This window comes from Myxocyprinus asiaticus, chromosome 35, assembly GCF_019703515.2.
Source record: "Myxocyprinus asiaticus isolate MX2 ecotype Aquarium Trade chromosome 35, UBuf_Myxa_2, whole genome shotgun sequence".
Classification (NCBI taxonomy): domain Eukaryota; kingdom Metazoa; phylum Chordata; class Actinopteri; order Cypriniformes; family Catostomidae; genus Myxocyprinus; species Myxocyprinus asiaticus.
Genome location: NC_059378.1, coordinates 38,105,739 through 38,132,047, shown reverse-complemented (window position 1 = coordinate 38,132,047; position 26,309 = coordinate 38,105,739). Strand labels below are relative to the sequence as shown.

The 26,309-nt window shown below is 38.1% G+C and overlaps 1 protein-coding gene across 2 annotated transcripts; it reads left to right on the top strand.

Moving 5' to 3' along the window:
• The first annotated feature begins 868 nt into the window (after positions 1-868).
• LOC127426604 (tumor necrosis factor receptor superfamily member 1B-like) lies at positions 869-25,021 on the top strand. 2 transcript variants are annotated; one of them, XM_051673526.1, is made up of 9 exons: positions 869-1,069; positions 12,863-12,959; positions 13,246-13,371; positions 14,222-14,380; positions 16,041-16,131; positions 16,974-17,272; positions 17,650-17,724; positions 17,947-17,981; positions 21,464-25,021. In XM_051673526.1, the coding sequence occupies exons 1-9, from the start codon at positions 1,007-1,009 to the stop codon at positions 21,890-21,892; spliced, it is 1,374 nt and encodes a 457-aa protein (XP_051529486.1). In that variant the 5' UTR covers positions 869-1,006; the 3' UTR covers positions 21,893-25,021. The 2 variants fall into 2 exon arrangements, with proteins under 2 accessions (XP_051529486.1, XP_051529485.1); XM_051673525.1 differs by having other exon boundaries at positions 874-1,069; positions 17,944-17,981.
• Positions 25,022-26,309: the final 1,288 nt, after the last annotated feature.

Here is a 26,309-nt window from a genome sequence, read left to right as displayed (position 1 = left end):
TGTCTAGGTAGGTAGCACTCTAGAATTTGTATACTTCTATGATGTCTAAAAATGCTGTCTAGATAGACAGCACACTAGGTTTTGAGATACCTATGATGTCCTAAAATTCCATCTAGGTAAGTAGCACACTAGAATTTGTTAATGTCTATGATGCCCAGGCACACTATGTTTTGAGATGCTTGTGACGTCCAAAAATGCAGTCTAAGTAGATAGCATGCTAGAATTTGTTTACTCCTGTGATGTCCAAAAATGCTGTCTAGGTTGGCAGCACGCTAGAAGCTGTGTGTGACGCCTAGTAATGCTGTCAAAAAAGGCATCATGCCGGGGGTCTGGGTAGCTCAGCGAGAAAAGACGCTGACTACCACCCCTGGAGTCGCAAGTTGGAATCCAGGGCATGCTGAGTGACTCTAGCCAGGTCTCCTAAGCAACCAAATTGGCCCGGTTGCTAGGGAGGGTAGAGTCACATGGAGTAACCTCCTGGTGGTCGTTATAATGTGGTTCTCGCTCTGGGTGGGGCGCGTGGTGAGTTGTGCATGGATGCCATGGAAAATAGTGTGAAGCCTCCACACACTCCATGTCTCCGTGGTAACTATCAACAAGCCACGTGATAAGATGCGCGGATTGACAGTCTCAGACGCAGAGGCAACTGAGGTTCCTCCTCTAAGCCACCACGAGGATTTAGAGCGCATTGGGAATTGGGCATTCCAAATTGGGGAGAAAAAAAAAAAAAAAGGCATCCTACCTATGATTTTTATTATGCCTATGATTTTTTATTATATTATAATAGACTCCGACTTCTGGTCTCCAAAGTAACCTCAGATCATAAGCATGGACTACTTACTGTACGTCAAGGACTCTGGAGGTCTGAACACTTGTGTGAACATACTGTTTCTTCCTGGTTTTGCAAGGGGACCGTGTTCGTGCAACATTTCCTGTACGCGCGAGTGTGCCAGTGTGTGATGGTCAGCGCAGTTCCACTCTCGGCGGGTCTCAGATCAATCCAAACATGATTCTCTCCATACGAATAATAATATTTCTAGCGGCTCTGTGGCTTTTGTCGGAAGGGAAGGTAAGGAGCAGTTTTATACGCCCTGCTGACTAACGTAATGAAATGATTCATTCTTAAAGTTGTCTGACTTTCATAAGCGAAATTTGTGAAAGATAAATCAGGAAAAGACTCGATGAAAAACAAAAGTGATTCTGAAATTGTATATGTATTCCATATACATAATAACAAAGAAATGTAGCTGTTTGATGTTTTTAGTGTTATTTCTTGCCATTCTGGAATTTCCAACATAGCAGTGCGCTATTGGGCTGTGCGGAAAAACCTACAGAGCTGCCTACATAGACAGCATTTTTGTGTATCATGATCATGGGCGAAACTTGGTGAGCTGCCTAAATTTTTAGGCATTATGGGCATCTCATAACCTAGTGTGCTGGCTACCTAGACAACATATTTGGCCATCATACAGTATGCTTAGGCCAAATCTTGTATGCTGTCTAGACAGCATTTTTTGGGCATCATACACATTTGCAAATTCTAGTGTGCAACCTACCTAGATAGCATTTTAGTGCATCATCTGCATCTCAAAACCTAGTGTTCTACCTGCCAAGACTGATTTTTGGGCATCACAGGTGTCTCAGAAATTATTGAGCTGCCTTCCTAGACAGCACTTCAGGGCATTATACCCATATGCAAATCCTACTGAGCTTCCTACCTAGACAGCATTTTTGGGCATCTTAAAACCTAGTGTGCTGTCTGCATAAACAGCATTTTCAAGCATACATCAAGTGTGCTGCCTACCTAGACAGCAATTTTGGGCAAAACCTAGTGTCCTGACCCTTAGACAGCATTTGTGGGAATCATAGTCATTGGCAACCCTAGCGATTCGCCTACCTAGACAGTATTTTTGTGCATCATGGGCAAAACTTAGTGAGCTGCCTACCTAGACAGCATATTTGGGCATCTTAAGTGTCTCAAAATGTAGTTTGCTGACTTCATACACAACATTTCTGGGTATCATGTATATAGGCAAAACCTAGTGAGCTGTCTTCTTAGAAGAAACATGGAAGCTGTCTCCTATTTTTGGGCATTATAGCTGTAGAAAAATCCTAGTGTACTGTCTACTTAGACAGCATTTTGGACCATCATTGGTGTCTCTGAACATAATGAGCTGCCTACCTAGATTATGTTTTTGGGAATCATGGTAAAACCTGTTACCTACCTTAACCTTGTATTTGGTTGTCATAGGCTTAAGCAAAACATAGTGTGCTGCCCACCTAGATAGCATTTTTGGGCCACCAGGTCCATATCTAAATAGACTACTATCTATATGGTACCCAAAAATTATGTACTAGGTTTTGAGACACAGCCTTCCACTGTAGCGTCACAGCAGTTCTGATAGATTTTGTGGTCTAGATTGAGAAGGTGGGGGAGTTCACAGATATCACAGTTAAACTAGAACTGCATCAGCATACTTTACCAAAGAGCACAATGAGAATCAAAAAGGCAAGTGTTGTTTTCTGGCTCACTGTCAGTCTCATTGCTGTCTGTCTAGTCAAGGAATCAAGGTAAAATTAAGTTACACTGCAGGTTCATCTGGCTATACTTGTTGTAACTAAGATTGGGAAATATGCAGCTTTCACAAAGAAATGCCCTGGAAGCCAGACTTAATTACCAGGATGTTTACATAACATTTGTACAACAAACAATTTTGGTAATGTGTTGTGTCACCACAGACAGGCAGACAGACCGATAGATCGATAGATAGATAGATAGACAGATATATAGATAGAGAGAGACAGACAGGCAGACAGACAGACAGACAGACAGACAGATAGATAGGTTAGGATACGAGTTAAGTGGCTGTTCTTCAGTGAAGTGTAACGCAGCAGGGAGGAAGTCCGCAGGCATGTGTATGTGGGCCGTTTCCCAGTAACACACCTCAGCAGTTTCCTCTCAACGTCTTCAGCGTTCTTTGTCTGTCTTCGAAGACTTCAGTGGTTTCAGAAATGATGCAGTCATTTTTCGTAACCTCTGATCTCTGATTATCTCTGCATGCTCATTTCTAAAATTATTTTCACAACAAGACCATAGCAGCTAACAATTTTAATTCGGAAATAAGCGTTTTACGTTTTCTAGATGTTTAAAGTGCCGCAAGTGTCACCAAATGGAATTACAACAATAAAGATTGTTTTCAAACAGTTTTCCTCAAATACTATCTCAATATTTTGCTGTTTGAACATACAGCTAGCCCCGTCCCAAACTTAAGGTATTGGTTGAGACAATGACCCCGTTTACATGCTTCTTAAGAAAACGGTTTATTCCAGGGTTTTTGCAGAAAGCAGCATTATAAAAAACATCATGTAAACAAGAACACCATTTTCCTTACACCGTTTAAGGGATCAAGAGAAATTGGTTTAACACACCCAGACTTCTCCCAGAGAACGCAGTGTGTGCGGCCATTTAAACACATTAGCGTCATTCTTACAGAGTTTGAAGAGTGCGCATGTGCGTGGAACAGACCGGATACCTTATGTCAATGTCCATTTATACACACCAATTTAAAAAATCAACTACTGTCCCTCATGTTCACGTGTATGCACTCAAGTACGCTGGGGGAATCCCGGAGATTTAGTAAGGAAGATTTAGGAAGACCCCACTATTGCAGCACCACCGCTGTAGGCCACAATGGAAAGTTAAGGAAATAAACACAGCAACAACTCTGGAATATCTGGAAATAAAGTGAAGCAACAGAGAATAAAATAGTGAAGACTTCCTCAGATCCCATGTTTGTTATTTACACAACCGTCATGGGAAAACTACGCTGAGCCGCATGCATATGGGAAGAGAAAGCCACGAACATAGTGCATGTAAACGGAAACGCTGCTTTCCAGCCTTAAGCAGCTTTCTTGCATTAAACGGCTTTCTGGTGTTCATGTAAACATCCTTGTAAATGTTGCTTTGTCAGGCTGGTCGGGATGCTCAAACAGAGAAATCTTTGAAAGTGCCACGGAATCACAGTGTTTACACTTTTCAGGGAAATCAACGATCCAACAGCTTAATTATCGTTGAATCTTCGAATGAATATGGGATAGTAGAAAGCAACATTTCTCCAAGTTTTAACAGAAAAACTGACACACATCAACTTCACATGTTATGACTGAAGTTATGACTCATTTTTGAGGACCCCTCACAAGACCAAAAGTGTGACACTAGATTACAACATCCCTTGCAGTCAATGCAATCTACGAAATTGTGCAATCCTGTATCACACTTTTCTGTTTTTAGATGCACGGATCAGTTGAAGCGCCTGAATACAGGCTGTAAATATGCGGTCAGGGTGCATTTTCAGAAGTGTGAAGGATTAAACGGACTCCACCTTCAACTGATTACAATTCAGTGGAAATTACACTTACAATGTGAAATGTTTTTGCCTTATGCTGGTGGATGTAATGCTAGCTGTTTATCTATTTATAATTACAGTACAGTGGGTAAACTATTAAATCGAGATAAAATAATTTCTCCAACAGGAGCTCACTGCAAAGATGTATCTTTTCTTGGCTGTAGGGAAATTTACAACTGATTCTTGTAGGGCTGCAACAAATTATTATATGGTTATTGGGGAAATCTCACAAAATCTGTTTCAAGAACATGTCAAGGATCATATTTCACCACAAAAAAAAAAAAGAAAAAAAAAAAGCCTATTTTTAAACTAATAGGATCATTTGCATTGTGACATTATACTCATGACTATTAAAGGAATAATCCAGCTTCAATACAAGTTCAGCTCAATCAACAGCATTTGTGGCATAATGATGATTACCACAAAAATTTATTTTGACTTGCCCCTGCTTTTCTTTAGAAAATCAAAAATCTGTGTTACAGTGAGACACTTACAATGGAAGTGAATGGGGCAAATCCGTAAACATTAAAATACTCACTTTTTCAAAAGTAAAGCCACAAGATGTAAACAATATGCGTGTTAACATGATTTTAGTGTGATTAAATTGCTTACTACTTTTTATACACAACTACAACTTCATTTCCATGATGCAGTAAACCCTAAAACAACTGTAAAAATTAAATTTAAACAACTTTACAGCTCAAATAATACACATATTTTAACAGAATTAAGTTTAAGTTCTTTTATAAAAATATGAGCTTCACATATCTATCTTTAAACTTCCAAAAATTGGCCCCATTCACTTCCATTGAAAGTGCCTCACTGTAACTTCGATTTTTGCTGGATTTTAGGTGACAGGATCCCGACACTAATATTCTCAATGATGATTCTTATTATTCTAATACAGTATTTCTTTACTCTCTTACTGGGCAAAATAACGCAAAATGAAATACTTTAATATTTAGATATTTTAAAAAAATCTTTAAGCTCATAATGAAATCATTAAATTAATAATTAAATTGCTAAATAAATCAACAAATGCCCCTTGTTTTTCATATTAGCAATAGTTTGCATCCAATTTCAGTTTAGCATTATCTTTGAGATGATTTTTCATTTAAGCATGAGCTTCATGTCTTTTTATTTTCAGGTTACGGTTATCCGCACGTCACTCAACGTCAGTGGGTGAAAAGATAATGCTAAAATGAAAATTAAATATCAACATTTATCGATTTATTTAGCTATTTAATTATTAATTTAATGATTTTATATATATTTTTAACAATTTCATTATGTATTTAATAGGCTTGGGATCGATGCCTTTTTCACACATCAATAATCTGAAGATATTCCCGATGATTACCGATATATATTTTCAGAAATAAATTGGGCTGCTCATTGCACAATAGTCTTTGTCTTTTCAAACATATTTTTCAACACAACTTTAATAAAGTGTGAGCGGCAGGGTAAATTCTAATCGTTCAGTTTGCGCTGTTATACCAGTTTCATACATTAACATGCAAACTCATCAACGTCACTTTGATCATTCTTTTTTATGATAAACATTTTTATTTATTAAAACACAGAAAAACAAAACATAATTATAAATACACAAAATCAACTTTTAACACCCACTACCACCCCTCCTCCTCCCCAACACCAACCCCACCCCAAACCTCAACAAACATCCCTGTGGTCTTAGATGAACACATATAAAAGAATACAAAAACAAAAACCAAACAACTAAAAGAGGAAAAAAGAGAAAAAAAATAATAGTAAAAAAAAAAATATACAAATATAAAAATCACACACACTTACAATTACCCCTCTCTCCACTATTCCACCTGAGAACCCTCCAAGAATGCTAAATATCCACCCCATTTTCTTACAAACAAATCCGGATTCCCTAGTCTTCTATAAGACCTCTCTTCTAAGGCTGCCACCCTCCCCATCTCCGAGCACCACTCCTGAAACGGGGGTGCTCCAACTGACTTCCAACCCCTCAAAATCACCTGCCTGGCAACCATAACACAGGTTAGGACCCAATCCTCCACATGTTTATTCTCCACATTAATTTCTGTCCCATCTCCCAAAATACAGAGTCTGGGGCAAAACGAAACCCCCAAAAAACATGGGTTATATCTCCATCCTCCGACTGGCATCGCCAGCAGGTAGGTGTGTCTTTAAGACCAAGCCTATACAGTCTAGAGGGGGTCCAACAGAATCTATGTAAAATCTTGAACTGAATAAGGCTAACCCTTGCATCTCTAGATACAGACTTGACATTTTTCAGAATCTTAGTCCAAACTCCATCCTCCAATACCAAATTCAAATCTTTCTCCCATAATCTCTTAATAGAATTAAAGCTCCATCCCCCAGACTCTGAATTAACGGGGAGTAGTACACCGATGCCTCATGACCTTTTCCAAAAGCCGCAATCACCTCTCCCAAAGCATCTGCCTCCTTAGGGGGGTGTGTGCTACTCCCAAAAATAGTACAAAGTAGGTGGCGCAATTGTAAATATCTATAAAACTGAGGTCTGGGGATCCCAAAATGTTGGACCAAGTTTTCAAATGATCTCAAAACACCACTTTCATATAGGTCACCGAGTGTAGCAACCCCCCCACAATCCACTCTGGCCAGCAGAAAGGGGACTTGCCAATACATAATCTTGGGTTCTGCCATATGCTTTAGGCAACATTTAAATAAGTGTCCAAATTAAACAATCTAGACACTTTTGTCCATACCAAGTGTAAATGCGAAATAACGGGGTGTAACTTAACTTTTCCAATTAGTTTGATAGAGATGCTTTGTAATGGCGAAACAGTGGCAAGAACTGCCTGTTCAATAACAAACCAGGGAGGGGCTCGCTCAGGTGGAAGTGACCAATGAGCCAAATGTCTGAGACTGAACGCATAGTAATAAAACAAAATCTTGGATGGCCTAGCCCACCTTTGTCAATCGGCCTATGTAACTTATTAAAATGCAATCTGGGACGTTTACCATTCCAAATGAAGGACTTTGCTATGCTATTGAATTGCTTGAAATAAGAGAGGGGGACATCTAGAGGGAGAGACTGTAGCAGGTAGTTGAATTTTGGAATTCATTTTAATAACATTAACCTTCCCAATCATAGACAAATGTAATGAAGCCCACCTGCCCACATTGCTCGAAAATCTTTTTATTAAAGGGTCAAAATTAACACTAACTAAATCAGACAAAGTTGCTAGGAATAAAATCCCCAAATACTTAATGCCCTGTTTGGGCCACTGGAAGGCGCCCGGCTGGAAAGCCGTTACTGGACAGTACGTTGTCAGAGCCAAAGCTTCGGATTTAGACCTGTTAACTTTGTATCCTGAGAACTTGGAAAAGGAATTAATAATTCTGTGGAGGCAAGGCATAGATCTAGTAGGTTCAGAGACAAATAATAAAATATAATTTGCATAAAGCAGAAGCTTATGCACCACACCTCCCGCCACCACCCCTGGAAAATCATCCTCCCGCCTTATCGTGGCTGCTAATGTTTCCAGGGCAAGACAGAACAATAAAGGGGAAAGAGGGCAGCCTTGCCGAGTGCCCCTATACAGAGTAAAATAATCTGAAATTAATCCATTCGTTTGTATCGCTGCTACAGGGTGTCTATAAAGTAACTTAATCCAACCAATAAATGCACTCCCGAACCCATACATTTCCAAAATCTTAAAAAGATAATTCCATTCTACCATATCAAATGCCTTTTCAGCGTCAAGTGAGATGGCAGCGACCGGAGATTGATCATTCGCTACTGACCACATGATATTGATGAGACACCTGATGTTATCAGAAGAGCTACGGCCCGAATAAATCCCACCTGATCTATATGTATAAGAGATGTCATAACCTTACTTAATCGGTTAGCCAAAATTTTTGACAATATTTTTACATCTAGTTGGATCTGGGAGATTGAATGGTAACTTTTACACTCTCTTGGATCTTTGTCCTTTTTAAGAATCAGACTGATCCGGGCCTGTGTCATGGTTGGAGGAAGCTTTCCATTCTTTAATGATTCAGTATAAACTTCTAACAAAAATGGAGCCAGTTCTGTAGCATAGGATCTAAAAAATTCTGCAGCAAAACCACCTGGCCCCGGAGCCTTGCCAGTAGGTAGGGACTTCATTCCCTCGTCAAGCTCCTCCAAGGTTATCTCAGAATTAAGAGAGTTTTTTAGCTCAATCGTCAGTTTAGGAAGATCTAATGGTTCCACAAAGTTTCTAATATCTTCATCAGTAGACGAAGACGTGGAACTATAGAGATCAAGATAGAACTCTTTAAAGGCATTATTAATATCAATGGCTGAGGTAAAAATTTCACCACCAGCAGATTTCACTGAGGGAATGGTAGAAAGAGACTCTCTCTGCTTTATATATCTAGCCAAAAGCTTCCCTGCTTTGTCCCCCGACTCAAAGTATGACTGTCTTGCCCTGAATAGCCAAAACTCCACTTTCCGTGACAAAATAGTATTATATCTATATTTCAGTCGGGTCAATTTTCTGAGGCCGTCAGCTGACATACGGTGCTTCAGCTCTGCCTCTGCACTTTTAATATTCCCTTCCAACTCCACGAGTTCTTGTGCTTTGGATTTTTTGATGAATGAGGCATACTGTATGATCCGACCTCGAAGAACCGCCTTAAGTGCCTCCCAAGCTACGCACACAGAGGATGCTGAGGACCAGTTGGTCTCCATATAAACACTGATTTCAGTCTTTAACGTTTGTTGGAAATCAGGATTTTGCAAAAGGGACACATTAAGGTGCCAACTATATGATTTATTTTTCTCTATATGTGGCAACATCTCTAAACTCACCAGGGCGTGATCTGATGTTTCCAATTGAACAATCAACAACAGATGAAATGAGGGATTTGGATATAAAAAAAAAATCTATTCTAGAATAAATCTTATGGACTGATGAAAAAATGTATAGTCCCTACCAGATGGGTTCAAAAGTCTCCAAATATCCGTCAGACCAAGATCCACACATATTGTGAAGCGTCAATGTTGCTCTAGGGGGTTTACACACATTTGCTTCACTATGATCAAGGACTGAGTCCATCAAAAGATTAAAGTCTCCTCGCAATATTATATCATGAGGGGTGCCAGCGGTTTGCAGCATCCCTTCAAGATCTATAAAAAAGCCCTGATCATCAGTGTTAGGTGCATAAACATTAGCCAAAATCAACCTTTGCCCTTGAATTTAAGCTAAAACAATAATGACTCTTCCTAATTTATCTTTAGTCTGTTGGAGACATTTGAATTGTAGATGTTTATTAATCAATATAATGACTCCTTTGCTCTTACTTGAGCCAGCACTAAAAAAAACATGTCCACCCCATATCTTCCCAAATTTTTCAGCTTCCTGCAGGGAAAGATGCGTTTCTTGAAGAAACACTATATCATATTTCTTACGTTTAAGAAAAGTAATAACCTTCCTTCTTTTTATGGGGTGCCCCGACCCATTTACATTCCATGTGGAGAGAGATAGTACACTCATATTAACATTTGACATTTTGATATAGTAGAAAAAATAAATTGTGTCAAAAACAAAATTATACAGACCACATTCCCCAATAGTGAAACAATCAAACCCCGAACTTCCCCCCGAACAAAACAAACAGAAAAAAGAAAAACGTGCGCATTAACCCCATGCACGAAAGCGCCAACCAGCGACAGTACCTCTAAACTCAAAAGGTCTGTGAATGCCCACGAGCCCCCATGACAACTTTGCCATCGGATTGCTCAATTTGAGGCAAAATTGCATAACAGAAAATACTTTGTAAAATAAACCCCAGCCAATAGGAAGAATGAACACAAAGAACATGTAGATTCATTCACAGAACTGTCTCAAAGGTGTGATCTTCCACAAAACAAATTCCAGCTGATATAAAACCGTTCAGATTCCTTGGACAGACAAACAAATGTTCAGTGAGCCGGCTGTTATGAGTTCAGCGGATGATGTAATCATTCCAATGTCCCGTAAAAATACTCAACAAAACAAACTACAGCCAGCAGGAGGAATAAGCATGAAGAATGAACAGATTAATCCACAGCTGTTCCAAAGGAGTGTTATTCAACAGAACAATTTCACCATATCTCTGCCCTCCTCATGCTCAGGAATTCCAACAATTCTAACGTTATTCCTGCAGCTTCTATTCTCAAGATCTTCAAGATTTTCAAGGAGATGTTCCAAATCAACTTTGGTCACGGGGGGATTAGCGGTTAATTCCCTCTCTGAAGATTCCAGACAATCGATTCGTCTCTCAACATCAGTCACCCTTGAAACTAACTCGGAGAATTTTATTTCCATCACCATAATCGATCGACGTATTACAGCGACATCCTCCAAGTCAGCAAGAACCTTTGTCAACATCACCAACATGTTGGACAACTGACGCTGGATCACCTCTCCTGCCGTGCCATCCAAATCAAGTCCCTGGTCTGTAGGCCTGTCGGGGCCTTTTAATGTCTCCAGAGCCCGAGGATTTTGACTTCTTTGCCATGTTTTGCCTCAGAGAGCAAATGTGTAACTGGGTGTATAAAATTTCACCAGATTATAATATGAAAATAATTACAAATTTAGCAAAGTGCGCAGAGCTCGTCACTCACACGTCTGCTTCTTGCATGGCGTCACCACTTTGATCATTCTTAAAGTAGTACCAAAACCTTTGTAACTTTGGACTACCATCTCCTGTGCCACTTCAGCTCGTCCTGTGTGTGTGCTTCAGTAAATGTTATATTGTGGTATCCCAATGCTATTACACCAGACTATTAAACAGATGGCCAACTGAGCATATTGGAAAGCACGCAAATTGGGCTCCTAATTTAAATGTTGGCTAATTTTAATATATCAATGCCTCAAAAATATTTCGATAAAATAACGTGCCATTCAGTAATCTGTATACCGATATTTTATGACATCCCTAGTATTTAATGATTTATTTAAATATTTATTGTTTAATTTTGAGTAATTTGGCCTTCCTAAAAAATTAGTATTTTTCATTTAAATCAGCATTAATTTAAGGCAGTATAACAAATAAGTATACCGTGAGGTAAAAATACTACAATTTAAATAAACAAAATTCTGCTTTTTATAATTGTTTTTATTTACAGTAATTCAAATTAGGGGGAAAATGTGTTTAATTGTAATGAAAATACAAATAATCTTAATTGTCCTAAAATAGTCTCTATTTTCTTAAGATACAGGTATATGGAAAAAAAAAACATTTTCCTAATTATTTACGTTTGCTTTTGACGTGAAAAGAAACCTGGACTTTTTTTCTTTAGATTGGAACAATCTAGGAATTTTGATTTTTTTTATCATAATCATATCTTTCAAATATCATACATTAGCTCTTGGTACAGTATATTTTGTTTAATAGGTTAAGTTAATTTAATAGACAAAACAAAGTCAAGCTGAAGTCTAAGAACAATCGAAAAGTTATGGATATTTCCATTTGCGTTTCCTCTGAACAATTTGGTTTCCCGGTCTGAAATTCCCAGTCACTACTGTTTCTCTCGCAACTAATTTGCACATTATAATTTAGTTAGTTAACAATCATTCCCCTCTGCTTTCACTTCTGCTTTTGTCCTGCAGCACTGTTTATTTTCATCACGTTTGCATTCAGTAAGAGTTCTGCATGGACACATTCTGCACTCTCTAGACATGACAAACCACAGCAGTTTCTGAATTCATTCAGGGTAACTTTGGAAACTGAACATTAGTGGTCCGCAGAAAAGAAAAAAAATAACCAGATCTTTACATTTCTGAAGAAAATGTGAGCATGCCTTCCGCGATGCTGCCATGGTGTTGCTACTTGGTTGCTTGGTTTCCAGAGCATTGACAGATGGTTGCTAAGGTGTCCTGGGTGGTTGCTAGGTGGTTGCTTTCTGTCCCTGTCAAACGTCTCCAAGGCTCTATGATATTCTGGTGTCTAGATATGGTTTGGGTCCCTCCTTCAAGTAAGTCTATGTTATGATTTTGCCCATTTTCTCATCAGGAAAAAAGTCTAATCTTTTGGTCAGAAGACCATTAGAGGACAAAAAACCTCAAGCTTTGTCTGAAAATATTCGGCACTCTCCATTACCATTGACCTACTTTGGCTATTTGTATCAGCTCATGGCAGTTTCCACTGGCGGTACACATGTGGTACACCTCTCCACTGCGTAGGTTAAAGTTAGTTCACCCGAAAATGAGTATTCTGTCATAATTGTCTTACCCATATGTCATTCCAAACTGCCTTTAATTCTTCCATGGATCACAAAAGGAGATGTTATGCAAGATGACAGTCTCAGTCACCATTGGCTTTAATTGTACGGAAAAAAGCCATGGGGAAGAGTTTCGTTAAAAGTCAAATGTCTTTAGTATCAGTTCCTGTTCCTTGACAATCTCACTGATGTCTGCAGTTTTGTCCCTTTTTGTTCCCAGACATCTCTGCCATATAAATCAGATGGTGACTGTATCAATAGCACCTCAGAATATTTCAACAAATTGCTACGCATATGCTGCAGTAAATGCAAACCAGGTAAGACTGTCCTGTATTTTTGACATTATTAGAGAGAATATAAAAATACAGTTTTGCATTGGTCATTTGTGCTAGCTGACTTGGCAGAACCATCTCCAAATTTTATTTAAAAAATATTTTAAAGCAACATGTGTTTCTGTAGCTCAACTGGTTAGTAATGCCAAGGATGTTTGTTTAATTCCCAAGGAACACATACTGTACAGTATATACTGATAAAATTTATAAACCTTGGATAAAAGCATCTGCCAAATGCAGACATGTAAAAAGTTATTTGTGCTTATTCTAGGGACCCGTCAGCATGTGGAGTGCACTACTGAATCGGACACCATCTGTGCGCCCTGCGAGGATGGACAGTACTCTGACAATATGAACCATTTTGGCAATTGTTTTTCGTGTAAAAAATGTTATGATAGTAAGTTGACAATTTAAATTGAACACTCCATGGAAGTAAGTGCTTAGTTATTTAAATAAAAATCTTTAATTGAAATATATCTTTTAATTTATCTTAAAATTTTAAATTAAGTATACATTTATCTGACAGGCTAAGCACAACTTACAGTACATGTTGTACATGAAATTAGTCATATAAGCATAAGTGATTGATTATCATGTGTTACCTCACAGTCTCTTATGAATGTACTTATAATAATTATTTTAGGGGTCGACCTATAGTGGATTTTGCCGATAACGGTAACTAAGGTGGCGGAAAAGGCCAATTACAGATTAATCGGCCGATAGTTTTTAAAATTGATTTAAAGAATGTTAAAAAAAAATCTTAGACTCCCCTTACTATGATGGGCACAGATATAGAGGCTATAAGAGTCCAAAATGAATCAAATCTAGATGCAGTTTATTATTAACCAAAATCCCAATAATAACTAGAAAAAAATGAAGATTTTAGTGTATAAAGTGGGACATTTAACTATAAACAATCCCAAAACACACCAGGGACTCTTATATTCAAATGATGGAGACTTAGCTCCATTACAATGCTCTATATTTAAGTATTACCAAATTAAGCTTTTTATAGCCTACATATTTCACCATATGAGGTCTGAGGAATAAGGTTTATTTATTTATTTATTTATACTGTAGAACCAAGTCATTCTAACTGTAGAATCCTCAAGAAAGACAGAGGAAAAAACTATTGACAACTATCGGCACCGATTAATTTGTAAAACTGAAATATCGGTCTACCTCTAAATTATTTATGAATGAATTATTCAGAATTGACTTGTATTCCTTTCCAATTTCTTTGTTAGACAAAGGACTGAAGTATACCACAAAATGCTCGGCTGATACCAAGTCTGTTTGTGAGTGCAAGCATGGAATGTTCTGTTATCGACATGATTTCAATGGCGAATGTGAGGAATGTAGAAAATTTAAATCCTGCAAACCTGGTGAAGGTGTAATCAAAAATGGTATGCAGCATACTGTACATAATGTAGTTACAAAGACAATTTCTAAAGACCCCATGAAATCAAAATTGTATTTGTTTGGCTTTTAGTCCATGTTGGTTAACTGAATCCATTTATATGTAGACTGATCTCATTATGAATTCGGCAACAGCAGGTTGAAAGTTCTTCAGCTGGAATCGGTCTGTGCTTACCAAATTTTGAATTGCTGCCCCCAGTGGCCAAGGCCTGAAGTGCTTTTGAACCTTGTCAGCTCAGGGGTCGAATTCCAATCGAAAGTGATTATCCCTATGCCCTACTACTCACTACGAAGGACAAAGCTCTAGATGTGCGCATTCTGAAGGGAGTATGGCATTACAGCTTGAATGTACCCTTCACTAAAAGTCTTGTGAAAGGGCCCTTTGTGAAAAAATTCACTACCTTTTGTTTGAAACAACCCTTCGAGTGGCATCCCCTTCCCAAAGTCAACAGGAATGCATATTTTATTAACTCTACCCCCTAACTTGAAACCCAACCCTAAACCTAACCATCAGTGGAGTAAAAATGTAATTTTGGAGGGAAAATGCGTGCTGTGAACACGATCACTTCCTGGTTTCCATGGGATCAGAACCCGTGTCTCTGAGGCTGCTCTCGCAGATAGATGCATTCATTATTTACAGTCTTTCTCTTCTGGGAAAATGTAAAAAAATATTGATGACTTGCAATTGTAAACACTCTCTAAAATGAGACTGCCCCTCCCCCAATACAACCTGCCACTGATTAGCATTTAGCAAGTAGCAAATCTTTCGGTGTGTCCAAAATCGCATACTGTCAGAGTATGTATAACATTTGATAAAGGACGCACTTCTCGGCCAGTAAAAAAAGTATGTACTTTAGGTATGCAGTTGAGTAGCATGAATACATTCTGGACATAATCTGAATATGTGATGTAGTAAAAACAGCTGCGACAATAATCTACTTTGGTTTTTTTAAACAAACACAATTTAACCTCAAGGAACAACTTTCTTGGTATATATATCACTTACAGTTGAAATTAGTCACTTAACTCACGGCTCTCCACCACTGTTTTAAATCCAGTGTTTGTAATATTATGTCTCTTCAGCTCCTCTGACATTACGGGAACATAAAGTGTCGATGCGCACTTCAGAATCGCAGCGGATGTAGAAGGTCATCTGGGTATTTCTCGCCTACTGTTTTATAAATATTGAGGATTCAGTCATCCTAATCCATTGGCATGCTGTTTTTGGCATACTATATAGTAGGAAAGGATCAGGGGCATAATTACAAGGAGGGCAGGATGGGCAGCCGCCCTAGGGAACAGGGTGAGAGGGAGACCGTAACTGTTGGCCAAAAGGAACCATAAAAATGACTGCAGGCCCGACAGGTGACTATAAATGACCCAGGCTCCCCAAGGAGTGGGCCAGACAGGTTCTTTGCACTGGGGCCCATAAGATCCAAGTTATGCCACTGGAAAGGATGTATATTTGTACACCGTTATTGTTCACGGCTGTGATGTAAACAGAAGCATATTGGCATGCCCATCAAAACTGAGCTCATCAAGCGATTTCATGGGGTTTTTAATGCAAATTGTGAATATTGTCTCAGTTGTGAATAGATATTGGATATCCTCATATTCTGAGTATATTGTGTGTTTTTGTAAATACAGGTACATCTAAATCTAATGTCAAGTGTGCACCCTGTAGTAAAGGAACATTTTCTAACCGCACTAATACTGAACCCTGCAAGCCACATACTCGGTAAGTTGCAAATTGAAATAAAGGTACTACCTACAAAAACACAAATTTTTGCATATAAACAGGTTGGGTGGGATTTATTTAAGTAGCTAATCATAATCGCAGTCATGCTAAAAAAAAACAGCTTAAACCAGCCTAAGCTGGTCTTTGCTGGTCTTAGCTGGTCTTGGTCTCCCAGTCTAGACAGGCCTGTCTGTTGGCTGGTTTTAGAGGGGCTGTGGGCACTTTTCAGGTAGCCATCAACAAAACCTCCCTACCCTAATCCTTAAACATAAACATAACCGATAGTGCCATAAAAGCACATGTAATGTGAAAAACGCAATTGCTGAAGCAACCACGTCATTTTGTGGTGCTTCTAAGACTTTCAGCTCACGTGTTAACTCGCGTGCTCTTCAGGACTTGTACCCCTGTCCTTTACATCGTAAGTGCAACATTCCATCAGTTGAGCTACCACGCAATTTGATCAGACATAAAAAAGCTTGTAAATGTATTCGGTTATGTAATGCAAAGGATAAAACGCATCGCCTTACAAGTCATGCGCTAAAGTAAAAGTGTTTAAATGTCAGAAGATAGCATTGTGTGAGGAACAGGGTGAAAAGATACTTGTGAATTTGTGTGAAATGAATCATTCAAGTGAGTTGTTGTTGCAGCGCCTCTAGTGTTCATTTCCCCAGGAAATGCAAAAATGTTGGTATAGTACATGATTATATGGAACCAGGTTGAAACAGTGACACGTCCTAATGCTGTTATGCTAAATATCAGTTCTCTTGAAACACCTCTTGTCCAATAAGACAAGAGGACTGGAACTAACTGACACATAATTGTCTTTTTTTTTTTCATGTTAGATGTGTTGGCAGTTCAGTTTTGATATCTGGCACTTCCACCACTGACACAAAGTGTGACACAACACCATCTACAACAACCAAGGTTCCTCCTCAAATATCACCCAATGGCTTCCTAGACAATCCTCAGCAATTAAAACCAAGAGGAATCCAGAGCTTTACACAGCCCATGAATCCGACTTTCACACCGTCTTTACCTGTATTGAGCGGAGTGGCAGCAAGCACAACAAGAATTTCCTCAAATTTAGTTTCAGTCAGGCCAACTTCCAACCCTGAACAATATACCATGACTATAATCTATGGTAAACATGAGCTCTTATTAAACTGTATTAACATTTTGTGGTCAAATATCTTTTTATAATGACTTCTAAACTGTATAATGAAAGGTTGTCCCAGATAATCGATTTCCTACATAGTTATGCTAGTTTTATGTCTCTTGTTGCACTCTGTGAAATAATTTCAATTTAAATCAATATTTCATGTCAAATTAAACTATAACAACATTTTTGGTTGAACTGTACACAATTTATTTAAGGGTTTGCTAGATTGTTTAATATCGTCTCTTATCATTTTTCTTTCTGTCATGTATTTCCTTCCTCTTCTCCTTTCACCCCTGACATTTAACGATTCTTCTATTGTGTTTCTTCTCTGCTCTGTGTCTCTCTGTCTTGTTCTCCAGTCATCACTGGCTCAATGCTCGGTTTGCTGATGCTGACAGTGATAGTGATTATCTGCAGATTTCGAAACAGGAAAGGTATTGTGTGTATATTCACTTTCACAACATACTGCACACACACACACCACAAAAACATCAGAGAGTTTAAAGTGATTTTGATTGGGCTTTGTGTTGATCAGTTAAATATTATCAGCTCTAAAGTTCCAGATTGGTTTTTTTTTAAAGCAACACCACATTTTCAAATCACAAATCACCTTTTGAATGCTTTAGGTGACGTGTTTCTGTAATTTCCTCCAGCAGGTGTAAAGAAGGCTGTGATCATAGAAAACAACAAGGTACAATTTAAAATACATCCATCATATACATTCAATCTGTTTGGAATAGAATACTGCTTACTGCATACTATGCAGTATGCATTGTGTACTGCTTGTTAAAATAGTGTGTTTGAAGCAATTATTTTGGTGCAACTTCAAATCTATCAAACAAAGGTGCTTGTAAGTAGCAAACCACTAGTAGAGAAGATACCCAGCAACACTTAGATTGAAGTTGGTTGAAGAACTTAAACTTTATTGTTAACCAACTCTTTCGGCACAATGTTGGTTTAAAATAAAGTTTATGTTTTCTGATTGCCAGATTTTGCTGGTTTTTCCTTCTCTACTTAAAATAGTATGTGAAACATTATGCAGTATGCATCGATAAATGTTTCAAACAAGTAGCATGCTACATTGTTGTTGAATTACTTGATGGCAATACATTGCACTGTAATGCAGCAAGTGGCGTCCAGTTATCATATGTAAAAATGTTACAGTTTGGTAACAATTTTAAGTATTTTTGCAAATATTGTTAAATATTTACAATATTTGCTCAAAATAATCTCCAAATTGCCACATATCAGCCAATTAATCAGCCTGGCCGATATATCGGTCTATCACAAAAGCTGACCGCATTCCATCATGAAATAAAGTATTCCATACAGTGGGGTGAATTCAATATTGCTGCAAATACTGTTAAATATTTAAAATATTTACTCAAAATGAATCCAAATTGGTCGATGCCGATAATCTCAAAATGGTCAAATATGAGCCAATTAATCAGCCTGGCCGATATATCGGTCTGCCATTAAAGTTGAGCGCATTCCATCATGAAATAAAGTATTCCACGCAGTCGGCCGAATTTATTATTGTTGCAAATACTGTTACATTTTTTTAAATATTTACTCAAAATGAATCCAAATTGGTCAATGCCGATAATCTCAAAATGGTCAAATATGAGCCAATTAATCAGCCTGGCCGATATATCGGTCTGCCAATAAAGTTGAGCGCATTCCATCATGAGATAAAGTATTCCATACAGTGGGGCGAATAATGTTAAATATTTACACTGTTTACTCTAAATGTATTCAAATTGGTTGATGTTGATAAACTGAAAATGACCAATATGGCCATTCTTTCCACGCAAACACTCCTCCTTAAATGTAAGTGCTTGTGAATGTGTGGAGCCGGTGTTGTGTTGACATAAAGACACAAATTGTTTATACCTTTTAGAGCTCGTTGGCTTATACATGAAAAACATCATCATGTTTTTCAGCAGGCACGAGTCATATACAGACTACATACAGATGTTTATTTAATTAAATAGCAGCCTTTTGCGGTTTAATAATCACTCTGAGTTACGTAGTGATTGGCTTTTCTGGAATGGGAAGCTGCCGTCATTACGTCAGAGCTCCTTGGTCATAACGACCCAGAAACACTTCAAAATAAAAGCTCTGCCAAAATAAAAAGTACTACAGAAATAGATCACTACTATTGTGTGCAATATTCATTGTAATACTACTACTACTAATAATAATACATCAATAGTAATTGCATTATATTCAATGTTATGCAGCACTATATTTGACAAAAATGTTGTATTAAGGATTGTGCTGTGGGGTTCTGTATAAAAGCACCTCATTTGATAAAAACAATACAATACCATGTTGGAAATTAATGGTTATACTTTCATGTGATTAAAGTTTTCATGAATGTGTTTATTTAAACAACATTTTGATGGTAAAATTTAAATAAACTGTTGATATGGAGTTCAGAAAAAAGAAAACCAAAAAACAGGTATCGGACTCGGTATTGGCGAGTACCAAAAAAAAAAGTAACGGTATTCGTACTTGTTCTCAAAACAATGGTATCAGGACATCCCTATTTAAAAGAGATGTTTGCATACATTTTCTGTTGCTCATGGCAGTAGTAATTCTACACAAATCACGAGTACAACAGCTGATTATAACTTTAGAAACACTTTGTTTTTCGCTCTATTACTCACACACTGCTATGTTATGATATCAAAACACTTTTACTCTAACCCATCTTTTGAAAAACTCTACATATTAATGCTTGTATTACAGACCTACATTTAAACACTTATTCCAAAGTGATTAGCTTGTGCGGTAGCTAACTTGATAAGAGTGCTGGACTTTAGACTCAGAAGACTGAAGCTCGAGCCCAGCCAAGCACATAAGCTGACACATTAGCCGAAAGTGTCATTGAAGTGACAGGAAATGACGTGGTTGCTTCAGAAAATTTACTTTTCATGACGAGTTTGCTTTTAGAACACTACTGGTTAGGTTTAGGTTAAAGTTTTAGGTTAGAGAGGTATGTTTTACTCTTTGAAACCTCCTTCTAACATTCACCTTAAAAACCTTGTCTGATTACGACACCATTTCACTCGCTTTTGGCGCCTCCCACTGGACATTTAGCTGGGAAACTGCAGTGAAACGTGTAATGAAGCATGCAATTTCTTTTGCAAAAATGTTGCCACAGTCCCGTAATTTTCATAAGATCATGCTGTCTTAAACCTGGTATATATCCCAATGCGCAGTTGTTAAAGAGATGATTCAGGTGTCTGGATCACAGTGGTAGTGTGATGCTGTACAGTGCTGACAGAGAGTGCCAGATCGCAGTGGTCTGCTGCATCTAGGGATTCAACGATTCAATACCTGGATCGGTATCGGCTCCGATACTGACGTTTTTAAACGGATCGGGTATCGGTCCGACGAGCCCGATCCGAATCCGATACTGTGTGTTAGTCATGTTCGTTACTATCAAGCTCCAAAAATGACATAAAAGAACCATAAAAACACCATTGAAGTAGTTCATATGACTCGTGCATTTTATTCAAAACCACTTGAAGACGTGTGATAGCTCTGTGAATCACAAAATGCTGTGTTTAATAAGTAAATATATAAAATGCACGTGCAGCTCCAGCGCGTTATTGAATGACACTGCTCTGTTGACACACACGCAGCTATTTTTAGCCTTCACGCCGTGCGCAATATTTGAGTGCTACTCACGTCCAGAACAACATCTCAGATGTAGATGCTCAATAGTTTGGTTCACTTATATGCATTTAGAACGGCAGAGAAAAAGTGGTATCGGTGCATCGCTAGCTGCATCCTCTGCAAAATCAGAATTGCGGCATGCAAAGTGTGTTCAGCACAGGCGCGTTTGTGCCGTCGCCCAATCTGCATAATTCCATTAGTGAATCGGGCACTAAATTTGTGCATACAGCGTGTGCAAATAAACAGCGCTTCTACCGGATGCAGTTCATTCTTAGTGAATCTCCCCGAAGTGTTTTCTGGCTTTATACTGCACATTTTGGCAAATTTGTCTACCGTGCACAGTGTTTATACTGTACTACAAGCAAAGTAGAGTAGTATGGTTGTATGCTATTCCAGACATATCCAAAAGCAACAATAATCCAACATATTCGCTTGATATCCTTTTGTTTCTTATTTTATCTCTTTCTCATCTCTTGCTCTCTCCAGCAAGAGCAGGGTTCCTTGGCAAACTGCAGACCTGATTGTCAGTTTTTATTACCCGTTGATGGGTGCCAGAAAGAGCCCTCCGTGACATCATTAGACAGCCAGAGCCAGCCAGACTCAAACCAGAGCCACAGCAGCAATGACTGGTTAGAAGGTGCCAGCCAGGAGGAGACTCTACCAGAGCAACCATCCGTATCCAGTCCCTTAGTCAATCTGAGTATCACGGCCACATTTAACTGTCAAATGACCCCGACTTGCTGTTCCATACCACTCAGTCCTGCTACACTGATACCCAAAGCTGAAGCTCCAGTGCGACTATCTCAAGAGGAGGTCTGCATCTCCTGCCAGCAAGAAGATGGCAAAGAAGCCCTGCAGTCGGTGCAGGAGAGCGGCTCATGTGTGTTCGGAATGGTGGATTCCAAGCTTGCTTAATTAATCGAAAGAGCAAGAACAAAAGAGATGTTTATTGTGTTAAAGACCCCTTAAAATGGTTTGATGAACACAGTTTTCTTTTCTGTGTTGACGTATTTCCTAATGAAACAGGAAGTTGGGGCGGGACGAATGGCTTGTCTCTTATTCAATAGCCTTTAAGAGAGCAAACCATGTGTTCTCAGACTGGAGTAATTGAAGCTTGTTTGATTACAGTATGTGTCATTAACTGAGAGCAAGGGCAAAAGAGATGTTTATTGAAATGGTTTGACTTGCAGTGTCCCTTTCTGTGTTGATGTAATTCCTATTGAAACAGACAGCTGGGGCCCGACATATCGAAGGGCTCGCCACTTTTTAAAAAAGTTGAAAGCCTATAATTTATGTCATAGCCCATCAAAACCAAAGGGTCTGGCTGTTTTGCTGATGCAGTTCGCGCCATTTTGCGTTTCTCTATTGATGGTCATTCAAAAGTAGTTGTGTATTCTGACAAGATCACAAATATTTTATTATATTATAATAAATGTTTCGCCAGCAGAAGCATAAGATAGTCTTCGATTTTAACCTGTTTCCTGCCTTTGACGTCACAGCTCAAGATAGTCACTAGTGAGTGGCTTGGGACTGTGCGGTTTTTAGTGCACCATCAGCCAATCAGCATTTTGAGGACATCGTTTTACTACGGCTCCAGACTGATTTGCCACATGGCATTTATGGCTAAGGTATTGTATGGCTACAAAAAAATAGAGCCAGAACTGTGCAAGTAGGTTTAGCTGCAGAACGAAGATCTCAAAATTGGGCGGAATCTTCAAAAGAAGGTGGTTAACTCCAGAAGGGGGTCGGGCCAGCTCCAAAAAGGGGCAGCGAACACTGCAGGTGTTGTATAGAACTTGAACATTTATGAACAAATAAAAACATACTGTGTAGTTCTGTTATATTACATTCACAACAACAGCACCAACGGGAAAAACAATCTAAACAATTTCTGATTGATCAGTTTCGTCAGGGGAAGTAAGCAGAGAAGGTGCAGTTAAAGTCCTGTTCGGCAGCCATGTACGTAATGCGTACGAGTCGCTTTGGGACGTTATTTTCTATGGAAACAAGTATAGCTCCAATCTGCTTTGATGAGGAAAGACTGAAATCTCCAAAATGATTGGTCAAGATTACGATTAAATTTTTTTTTTTTTATCAGCAATAAAATATGACAACAATTGTACCATACATCTCGCTTTTTTAGCTCAGATCACGCTATAAAAAACGCTATTTTAATGCTACTGGTCCAGCCATTGCACATGCGCGTTCTCAACGAAAGCTGGTTTGTACCATTCGTCAGTATTCCAGTGTCTCGTCTCATTCTAACAGTCTCTGGTACCATTGAGATGATCGCAAACGGCTAACTTTCTCCAGATATATTACACATCCGTGGGCAAAACCACAGCTTGAACCGTGGACATGCAGTGAAGACCATTTCAAAATGAATGCTGATACATTAACTGATGACGTTACTGCTTATGTTCTAATTTTTATATCTGTGACCTTTCTTCGGTATAAAGTTTTATGTTTACTTTCTCTGTTCAGTAATGCTCTTTGACATTTTGACCTATAACATGCACAATTATTATACTATTATTTTTAGAATAATAGTGAAGTCATCAAAACTATGAACACAAATGAACATATGGTAATTATGTAGTGACAAAAAAGTAAAAATACATTAAAAAAATATAGTTTTGTAAAGAAATGTACACAATGGACTACAAAACTAAAAATGGTCTACAAAACTAATTTCAAGCATTTAAACACAAGCCTTTAAATCAAAAGGTTTTTATAATAATGAGAAACACACATTCAGTCAAGTCTCATAATATACATGTGTTTCATTGTTGGTTATAGAAAATACATAGGCTTGCTCCCTCATCATGAGACTAAATGAATGATGATGTACAGTTTTGTACAGCAGTTTTGTTGCACTGTCTGATATATGAAGCTTGCGCCACCCAGTGGTTAATATTTTCTGTGCTTCCAAAGCTGTTCTACAGTCATACTGTTTTCCCCATACTAACATGGAGACAAAATGTATGTATTCTGAGATGTATTACGAAGCAAGTGAGAAATGTATCAGAAATTAGTAGGCTTGCTGGAACTTTTCAAGGTTTTATTTGAACAAGAGCCTTATGTTCCATCACACGGTTACACAAAACTGTAGTAAAGGGATAGTTCATCCAAACATGAAAATTATGTTATCATTTACTCACCCTTATGTTGTTCCAAACCTGTTAAACTTACTTTCTTCCATCGACCACAAAAGGAGATGTTACACAGAATGACTGCCTTAGTCATCATTCGTTTAAACTATACAGAGACAAGATGCAATGAAAGTAAATGATGACTGAGACTGACATACTGCCTAACATACATCTCCTTTTGTGTGCCATGAAAGAAAGTCATATGGGTTTTGTGCACCAATAGTTCACCCAAAAATGAAAAATTCTCTCATCATTTACTCACCCTCATGCCATCCCAGTTGTGTATGACTTTCTTTCTTCTGCTGAACACAAACAAAGTGAATATTTATATGCAGAGAATATCTCAGCTCTGTAGGTCCATACAATGCAAGTGAAAGGTGACCAAAACTTTTAAACTCCAAAAAGCATATAAATTCAGCATAAACGTAATCCAGTGGTTTAATCCATGTCTTCTGAAGCGATCCAATCGTTTGGGTGAGAACAGACCAAACTGTAACTCCTCTTTCCCTGTTCATTTTACAATTGCAGTCACTAGACACAGTCATGATTTCAAGCTCCGTTACACTTACCAGTACTTGACACATGCACAGAGCGCTTCATTATAGTGTAATCAAGCTTGAAATCATGATCGCGAAGGAGCCTGCTAATATCAAGATTAATTGTGAAAAAGGAGTTATATTTTGGTCTGGAGAATTTTCATTTTTGGGTGAACTATCCCTTTAATATTGGAATGAAGAGTTAACATACAGAATAGGCTACTTTGGATTGATAGATTATAAAGTTATTATATTTTATATATATTATATTTTAAATCAAATGTTGTACCACTTGTAAATAAATAGTTTTATTGTACAATTTTGTAATATACATATATAAAAAACATTATTCACAATTGTTTGTCTAAAATCTTTTTTTTATTGTTTGTGATGCAACCACCCTGATCACCTTAACAACAGCATAGCAATGCCCTGGCAATGCCATTTTATAAGTTCTATCCCGACCTTAATATATTATAATATATGTCGTAAACTTATAACTGTGGATACTACAGTAGTTGAGGCCAAATTGGCTTTTCTTAAAAGCACATCTTTTATATATAGCTGCTGTTGGTAGACCACCAGCACAAAAAGCAGTTTAGAATGAAAGCATCTTTAATGTGAGGCTGTGTGAACTGGCAGAAGCCCGGAGGACAGCCTCCAGCAATGGATCAATACAGGTGTTAACGGACTTAAGGAATCAGAGAAAAGCATCTCTTTAGCAGCTGATTAAATATTGATTATGGCCTCCAAGAGTGTTTTGATGGTTGCTGTACTTCCACATCAATAGTGCACTGCTCATTTGAACTGTAGAGCGGGCTGCTTTCTTTTCTAAGTGTGGAACAAAGTCTTTAGCAACCCACAGACTGTTTGTTGTGGGATTGGTTCAGGAAACTTGGTTTCCATTTATTGCATACCGAATAATCACTTCATTTTTTTAATGTAGAATAGAGGATGTAAAAATGGGTATCCAAAAGCTCTCTGATATATATATACTGTATATATATATATATATATATATATATATATATATAGTTGAAGTCATAAGTTTACATTCACTTAGGTTGAAGTCATTCAAACTCACTTTTTTAACCACTCCACAGATTTAATATTAACAAACTACAGTTTTAGCGAGATCTACTTTGTGCATGAGTAATTTTTCCAACAATTGTTTACAGACAGACTGTTTCACTTTTAATTGACTCTATCACAATTCCAGTGGGTCAGAAGTTTACATACACTAATTTAACTGTGCCTTTAAGCAGCTTGGAATATTCCAGAAAATTATGTCAAGCCTTTAGGCAATAAGTCAAATAGCTTCTGATTGGGGGGTGTAAACATGACCTGGACATGTTTTCATGAGATTCACCCATCCATACACATTGACACTTGACAGTGACTCATTTGAGTAAGACGTTGCTTCTCCTTTCTGATCCATCCCTGTTGTGAAACCCTAGCAAAGTGTAAAAAGAAAAGCGTTACAGGTGTTATAACTATGAGTAAGCAAAAAGTCGAGAGATTGCTTTTGATTTGTGGGAAATGGCTTGTTTGCTCTTGTAAACATGTACACTGACAGGAAATCCTTAGATCAATAGACATCTTATTAAAGTATGCAATGGAATTGTGAAAACCAGCAGCCTACCC

Coding starts and splice junctions, on each gene's coding strand:
- LOC127426604 (XM_051673525.1), top strand. CDS start 1,007: ATGATTCTCTCCATACGAATAATAATATTTCTAGCGGCTCTGTGGCTT. Junction 1,070..12,862: donor GGCTTTTGTCGGAAGGGAAG/GTAAGGAGCAGT, acceptor TTTTGTTCCCAG/ACATCTCTGCCATATAAATC. Junction 16,132..16,973: donor CCCTGCAAGCCACATACTCG/GTAAGTTGCAAA, acceptor TTTTCATGTTAG/ATGTGTTGGCAGTTCAGTTT.